The sequence below is a fragment of the Lampetra planeri genome, chromosome 5, assembly GCF_965212315.1.
Source record: "Lampetra planeri chromosome 5, kcLamPlan1.2.h2, whole genome shotgun sequence".
Classification (NCBI taxonomy): Eukaryota; Metazoa; Chordata; class Hyperoartia; order Petromyzontiformes; family Petromyzontidae; genus Lampetra; species Lampetra planeri.
Window position 1 is genome coordinate 9,569,641 of NC_136111.1, and position 8,907 is coordinate 9,578,547.

The following is an 8,907-nucleotide window of genomic DNA, read 5'->3' on the forward strand; positions in this document are numbered from 1 at the left end:
GCTGTCGTTTCCCAAGTGCTGAGGTTTCCATGCCGCACCCCGGGTACTCAATTAAGGCTCAGTTGGCATAGGGGACGCCCAGGACCGGTTTTGTTATCACTCGCTACCGATGTTAGCTGCGGCCGGTAGTTAGTCGCGCTGTTCCCTAACTCCTGCGCCACCGCTCCCCATGAGTCCTATATGACCTCCTGCAAAGCAGTAACAGACTGTAAGGGCAAGTGCTGTTCGCGAGCACCTATGAACGGCTGGCATGGTATGCGAGGGGGTGGGTGGGCAGCATTAAACCCGGCCGCCTTTGTCTCTCCAGGACTGGTGCAGGATATTCCGTCACTGATGCTGTCCGTGAGCGGGAATCGAACTCGGGTCGCCGAGTTCGCAGCGCAGAACGCTAACCGCTGGCTCCACCGCTCCCCACGTCCATGCGGACACACACACAAGCACAACGCCGCACACACACACACAGGCACAATGTCGCACACACACACGCATCCCTGGGCTGCACATTGTGTGCCATTGTGTGCCTGCATCAGCGTTCTAATGTGTTAAAATTCGAAAATTACTCCGCAAATGACTCAAGTTTGGGATTACACGCAAAGCCATCGTCACCCCCCTACTGGCAGACGAATGGCCCGGGTCGCTCTAGCAAATAGCGACTCCTCTTTTTTCGGTTAAACTAAACTGAACACATACGCGTGCAATCACATGCGTTATTGCACACAGACAAAAGGCAAAGATCCCCATTAGAGCCTTAACAGACTGTTGGGACAAGTGCTGTTAGCGAGCACCTTATGAAGGCCGGAACGGCACAAGAAAGGATGGGTGGCCAGCACCACGCCCGGCCGCCTTTGTCTCCCTAGTGGCAATGTTTACACATTGCACCAGGTATTAATGTGAGACTGAGTCGACCTAGGGGAGGCCCAGGACCGGTTCAAATAGTCGTCACTGCTTTTGACCGTGAGCGGGAATCGAACTCGCTACGCCAGGTTCGCAGCGCAGCGCCCTAACCGCTACACTACCGCTCCCCAAGGTCACACACACACACTGCGATGGAGAGAGGGAGTGTGCGTGTCTGTCATATACAAGGTCTCAGGTACATTTAATCTGAGATGTTTTCACAGCTGCCTGAATGCGTGGCTGTGGTGTGTGAGAGTTTGTGCATATATGCTGAGAAGCAGTGGCGCAATGGTTAGCGCGCACGGAACCACAAACCCGGCCTCCTGAGTTCGATTCCCGCTCACGGCCAACATTAGCGGCGAGTGATGAACTAATCCGGTCCCCCGAGGTTTGTAAGCATCAACACTGGGGAGACAAAGGCGGACCGGGCGCGGTGTTATAGCTACCCAGCGTGTGCCGTGTCAGCCTTCTTCGTAAGGTGCTCGTCCATGTTAGAGGCTATACGGGGGGATCTTTGTCTTTGTTACGGATGTATACTCTTAGTTCTTTCGGTAAAGTCACGTAGGTAAAAAATGAAATTAAAATTAATAAAAATAAAGTAATAAAATAATCATGTTTTACCTACGTGACTTTACCGAAAGCAAATTTCGATTTAAAGCTTTCGTGACTGCAGGGATTCATCTTCTTGGTTCTTTCGGTAAAGTCACGTAGAAGGGAAGTAATAAAATAAAAATGTTTTATTATGTTTTATTTTTATTATTTTATTACTTTCCTTCTACGTGACTTTACCGAAAGAACCAAGAAGATTTACCGAAAGCACTAAGAGTATGAATCATTGCAGTCACGAGAGCTTCAAATCTATAATTTGTACGGATGTGTCCGTTCGCCCAGTGCGTGTACACATATGTGCCTCCGTTTATGCCTCCAGGGCACACGTGTCTCTCGCGTGTGCTGTACCTACGCGGAGGGAGCGTGGAGGAATGCGCGCGAGTGCCTGGGAGTCGGTGCGGGGCGTCCTCGTGGCGACTCAACACGTCCCATTCATGGCCCCGATGTTTGCCTCCTTATTCGCAGCAGCAGCAGCAGCAGAGATTTGCCTGTGCGAACCCCCTATTAATTACACGCGTTTCCAGGAATTAGCGACTCCTGTTTCGGAATGGCACCCGGAGAATATTGTTTATTTTTGTGCACGTAAAATATTTTTTTCGAACTCACTCAAAATTCATTTCATTTTCACGGAGTGGCGGCCGAGGATTTGTTACGCAAGTCCGAAAAGTCGACCGCCGAGGAGATGAAGCGATAGAATCAGTTCGTGCAGGGGCTGGGTGGATTGTTGATGATAGGTGGATTGCAGGTGCTGGGTGGAAATAACGTGTTTGTTTTCTACAAGAGTGTTGTAGTATTTTGGGCTTGCTATCGGGCGATGGCACGGCCCAGCAGTGGGTAGCGCGTTCGTTCGTTGCAGAGGTTTTGTGGTTTGAATCCGGAAGGCCGCTGTGGTTAATACTGTGGGCGGATTGACAAATGAAAAATACTCGTGAGACTGAGTGAGGCTTTGCTTGGTAAAAATAAAGCGTAGTAAAGAATAATACGTAGTCTCAGAGAATTAGCAATTATATTCTTGTGCAATGCAATATGTTCACGAGCTAAATGCCAATGTCGAGGTCTGCTCGCCAGGAGAGGGCTTCAGTAGAGGTTTGCTTGGTGTGTGTCTCGCTCGGCGTGTCTTTGTGTGTCTCTCTCTGCATGTGTGTCTGCCAACGCTGTTCCCGTGTCTGTGTTTTATCATTCATTCTTACCTGATGATGGCTGCTTGTGTTGCGACCGAAACGTCGTATTCTATTATTTAATTTTCTACGTGACTTTACCGCAGTCACGAAAGCTTCGAATCTAGTGAGTGTAGTTTGTGTTGTCCCTCCTCCGTTGAAGGATCGTAGGGACTACAGCGGGTTACTATGCGGGCCACAGTTTAAGTTGCATGGCCGGAGTCATCTTGGACCCCGATAAACCACCACGTGCAACAGCGCTGTGATCAGACTCGGCGCGCGCTCTTCCAGGCTGCGTTGCTCAGGAACGCAAAGCGATTTCTTATTTCTCATGCCCGTTCACAAGTCCACTACGGATGCCCGCAAACTCAATTGTTTTTTTTTTATGTAAAGCAGAGTATAACAGTTGAATATGTATATATATAAAACACACACACACTTAGTGTGCTTGAATTATTATCAAAACGTCACCAAATAAGAGTCGAAACATATTGAGACGGGGTTTTCGTCAGATCGATGGTACTGAGATGGAACGTAACGCTTCATATCCCGGTGGTAGTGATGCGCATTGCACCAAGGTTCAAGGCACACAGAACTCTCGTCTCATCCCACTCAGAACATTCGCCACATTCAACACTGAAACGTTTTCTCATCGAATACGGAAACCCTTGACTCATCCAATACCACATCCTTATCTCATTCAACATGAACCCCTTATCTTGTTAGGGGCCGTCCATAAATGACGTCACGCGATTTTGGACGATTTTTTGACCCCCCCCCCTCGTCACACGGCGTCACAAAAAGTCAGACCCCTCCCTCAAATATGACGTCACAAAGCTATGCCCCCCCCCCCCCCCACATGTTGTAGGAGAAAACATTTATGAAAACGTCAATTTAAATAAGTAGTACGTGTTGTCTATATTTATTAAAAGTTTCGCATTTTTACGTGACGTCATATTTCTCAAACCCCCCCCCCTCGTCAAACATCATCACAAATGTCTGACGCCCCCCACCCCCAGGTGAGTGACGTCATCTATGGACGGCCCCTTAACGCGGTTACGCGGAGACGCGGATACTCGGGATGAGCTGCGCTTAAGTTGGGGGGGGGGGGGGGGGGCGGTGGTGGTGGTGGTGGGTGAGAGAGGGGTGCGTCGGCTGAAGCGGGCGTCTTGGTGGCGAGCAGGGCTCGGAGCTCGTGGGTGAGGGGTAGCTTGTACTGCGGTTCGCAGGGCGAGGGTGCGGGGTGCAGGCCGGATCCTCTGCGCTGCACGTGGGGGTGGTGGGTGGCTTCGTGAGCGGCCCTCCTCGTGGCCGTGATGAACATGACGAGGTCCTCGAAGGCCAGCGTGTCCCCCTGCAAGAGTCGACACGCGATTTGGGGATCGCGAGCAAAGGGCGGCCGGCTCGGGGTCACTGTGGCTGAGTCGTTGATACATCGGGATCGATGGGTTTGCTGGGAACGATGCGTCGACTGATTGGTGGGCACCGCAATTGTTGATCCGGACACTCACAGCGCACGCATTGCATTGTGGGTGTAAGGATCACATAATTACAAATTAAGTGATAATGATCTAAGTTATATGTGCACACAAAAATAACCACCCACAATAGTTAGAAAACCAGGATGAATAATAGAAATAAGACGGAGAATAAAAAAAAAGAATTATCGATTTTTTAAAATACTTAATTTAATTACTGGGGTTGACAGGGGACACGTTTCTTGGTTTGATGTAATGACAGCTACATCCAAATACGCAGTGCTATTGAACCCTCCACGCATAGCAGAGCAACATCCACTCTCGTACTGCCCCCACATCTACGCTGCACGAACCCGCACCCGCCAGCGTGTCGAAGTGCGGTCAAATAACCTTCCATAACCCACGCACGGGGGTGGGGTGGTAGGGGGGGGGGCAGGAGGCCCTCATCCAGCAGTGGATTGTTTCTTCGTGTTACACATAGGGCTGCGCGTGTGCACCTGCGCGAACTTGCACCGTGTTCGAATGTGCACGCAGCGCTTCTCCCGTGAGCTCACCGAGTACTTGAGACATCCCTCGCAGAGCTCCCGGATGCCCTCGCGGATATCGCGGTCACTCATCGCGCTCAGCAGCCCCAAGCGGCGTCCTCGCAGCACGCCGAGCCAGCCACTCTGCAAGCGACCGCGACCACGACGAGAATTCGCGACAGAGTGTCGGAATTGGACCGCACGCCGCTCGACAGAGAGCCCAGGCATACACAGAGACCCACACTACTTACATAGAGACCCACAGACTTACAAAGAGACTCACAGACTTACATAGAGATCCATAGACTTACATAGAGATCCATAGACTTACATAGAGACCCAAAGACTTACATAGAGACCCACAGACTTACATAGAGACCCACAGACTTACATAGAGATCCATAGACTTACATAGAGACCCACAGACTTACATAAAGACCCACAGACTTACACAGAGACCCACAGACTTACATAGAGACCCACAGACTTACACAGATACCCATAGACTTACATAGAGACCCACAGACTTACACAGAGATCCACAGACTTACACAGAGACCCACAGACTTACATAAAGACCCACAGACTTACACAGAGACCCACAGACTTATATAGAGACCCACAGACTTACATAGAGACCCACAGACTTACATAGAGCCCCACAGACTTACATAGAGACCCACAGACTTACATAGAAACCCACAGACTTACATAGAGACCCACAGACTTACATACAGATCCATAGACTTACATAGAGACCCACAGACTTACATAAAGACCCACAGACTTACACAGAGACCCACAGACTTACATAGAGACCCACAGACTTACACAGAGACCCATAGACTTACATAGAGACCCACAGACTTACACAGAGACCCACAGACTTACACAGAGACCACAGACTTACATAGAGACCCACAGACTTACACAGAGACCCACAGACTTACATAGAGACCCACAGACTTACATAGAGACCCACAGACTTACATAGAGACCCACAGACTTACATAGAGACCCACAGACTTACATAGAGATCCATAGACTTACATAGAGACCCACAGACTTACATAAAGACCCACAGACTTACACAGAGACCCACAGACTTACATAGAGACCCACAGACTTACACAGAGACCCATAGACTTACATAGAGACCCACAGACTTACATAAAGACCCACATACTTACACAGAGACCCACAGACTTACATAGAGACCCACAGACTTACATAGAGACCCACAGACTTACATAGAGAACCACAGACTTACATAGAGACCCACAGACTTACATAGAGATCCACAGACTTACATATAGACCCACAGACTTACACAGAGACCCACAGACTTACATAGAGATCCACAGACTTACATAGAGACCCACAGACTTACACAGAGACCCACAGACTTACACAGAGACCCACAGACTTACATAGAGACCCACAGACTTACATAGAGACCCACAGACTTACATAAAGACCCACATACTCACATAGAGACCCACAGACTTACATAGAGACGCACAGACTTACATAGAGACCCGCAGACTTACATAGAGACCCACAGACCATAGAGACCCACAGACTTACATATAGACCAACAGACTTACATAGAGACCCACAGACTTACATAGAGACAAACAGACTTACATAGAGACCCACAGACTTACATAGCGACCCACAGACTTACATAGAGACCCACAGACTTACATAGAGACCCACAGACTCACATAGAGACCCATAGACTTACATAGAGACCCACAGACTTACATAGAGACCCACAGACTTACACAGAGACCCACAGACTTACATAGAGACCCACAGACTCACATAGAGACCCACAGACTTACATAGAGACCCACAGACTTACATAGAGACCCACATCATAGAGACCCACAGACTTACATAGAGACCCACAGACTTACACAGAGACCCACAGACTGACATAGAGACCCATAGACTTACATAGAGACCCACAGACTTACATAGAGACCCACAGACTTACATAGAGACCCACAGACTCACATAGAGACCCACAGACTTACATAGAGACCCACAGACTTACATAGAGACCCACATCATAGAGACCCACAGACTTACATAGAGACCCACAGACTTACACAGAGACCCATTGCCTTAGAGACTCGCAGAATGAAGAGATCCATACACGCACATTAAGTGCAATGTGGATTTGTACAGGGTCGAAATGCGACTGCGTCTTAAAGATGCTGTACAGCAACAGTCGGCATAGTTATTCAATAGCAAGAAGCAGTCATGGGCAGATGAAAAATAAAAGGCTTCGAGCCGGGACTTGAAGAGCCCCTGGATCAGACTCAGGGGGGTCACCTTCGAGACCGTGATGGGAATCCGAGCCACGTCCCACTCGACATCGGCCCCCACGTCTTTCAGACAGCTGATTATTTTCTGTGCGGAAAAAAGGTGAACATCAGAAACAGACGTGAAGATAAATGCCACCTTATCATCGTCGTCACAGTCAGCCTCGATAATTCCACTTCTCGTTAAAGGCCTCCCCAAGGCCTCGTAACAATCCACCAGAGTCCATGGCTTATTGGCAAGAGCTCTTCACTTATTATCTGCCGCGTGTGTGCTGGCGACTTGCTGCCTGTTGCCACTCGCACCTTTGTACCCATCTTGATCTCGGCCTTCCCCGTCTACCATTTCCCCCAATCACCGTGGTCAATGCTCGTGCTGGAGGGCCTTGGTGGTGCGTTCATCGTGTGGATCCTCACCAGCGATTCACTGACGGGTCTCTCCGGGTCGGCGCACCCTGGACACCACGCCCGGTATCACTCCTGCTGTGGCCGTGGCTACTAGTCACGGTGCCTATGCGAGTGCACTAGCTGCGCTAAAAGTATCCGCCAGGCAGCCCTGGATAATGCTGCGCGTGTGTTAACCATTGCCAAAAAGAAACACGCACCGTCTGCTTCACAGTGGACGCTAAAGATCCCGGGATGTCATTCGAAACAGAGTCGGCCCTCGTGTGCTGAAGTCACGGTCCAAATTTGACATTTTTGAAAAATGATTTAATTTGTAAACGCATCACAATCGTTGCCCCCCACCCCCTCACCTGCGAAAAAAACGTATCAGGACCCTCCTGAAGAATTGTCTTGAGACTCGGCGAGACATTTTGCCGGGTATGAAAGCTCATGAATAATCACAGACATCAACACGATAATCATAATACAAATTCCGTGAGACGCGAGGGCTCACGGTGCAGGAGGCCTCCTCCGGGGCGTGAAGGCGGCGGCGCGCGGCGCTGAACAGCGGCAGGGAGCAGACCCCGTGGGGGCGCCGCACCACCACCAGCCTCCCGCCGGCGGGCAGCGAGGACAACACGCGGACGAGAGTGGCCTCCGAGGGGCTCTGTGGGGGCGAAGCGAGCACGGCCGCTTTACCATCATCACCATTGACGCCATCATCATCATGGTCACCATCATCGTGATCAGCAGCAGCGGCATCATTGCTATCATCATCGTCTTCATCGTCGTCGTCGTCGTGATTAGCAGCATCATTGTTATCATCATCATCATCGTCGTCGTCGTGATTAGCAGCATCATTGTTATCATCTTCATCATCATCATGGTCGTGATTAGCAGCATCATTGTTATCATCATCATCATGGTCACCATCATCGTGATCAGCATCAGCGGCATCATTGTTATTATCATCGTCACCATCATCATCATCATCATCGTCGTGATTAGCAGCATCATTGTTATCATCATCATCATCATTGTCACCGTCATCATCGTGATCAGCGGCATCATCATCGTTATCATCATCATCATCGTCGTGATCAGCGGTATTAGAATCATCAGCAGACCCATCGTCATGATCATCATCATCATCAGCGGTAGTAGTAGCGTCATAACCTGCAGAAAGCAGCATCACCATCATCCTCATGATAATTGTGATTATCAGTAGCAGAATTGCCGCCATCGTGATCAGTGGTATTATCATCATGATCATAATCAGGAGTCAGCAAACCAATATAATAATGAGCCATTTTTTCGAATTCGGAACAAACTCAATCCTTCAAGAGCCGCAATGCACGTGAGTACATTCGTACATACACCACGTGACGACGCAGTACGTAAAGAGCCGCATCCGGAGGCGCAGGTTGCCGACCCCTGATCATGATTATCAGGAGCACCAATATCATCATCATCATCATCTGCAGCGGCAGCGGCAGGACCATCGTCGGGAGACAGAGGAGAGCCTCACCAT

The 8,907-nt window shown here is 49.7% G+C and overlaps 1 protein-coding gene across 1 annotated transcript; it reads right to left on the reverse strand.

Annotated features, from left to right (window-relative positions):
- Positions 1-3,693: 3,693 nt before the first annotated feature.
- LOC144718572 (uncharacterized) lies at positions 3,694-8,619 on the reverse strand. The gene is made up of 5 exons (XM_078593944.1): positions 8,614-8,619; positions 7,891-8,043; positions 7,006-7,083; positions 4,693-4,806; positions 3,694-4,014 (listed from the first exon to the last, which is right to left on the reverse strand). The coding sequence occupies exons 1-5, from the start codon at positions 8,617-8,619 to the stop codon at positions 3,694-3,696; spliced, it is 672 nt and encodes a 223-aa protein (XP_078450070.1).
- Between the last annotated feature and the right edge of the window lie 288 nt (positions 8,620-8,907).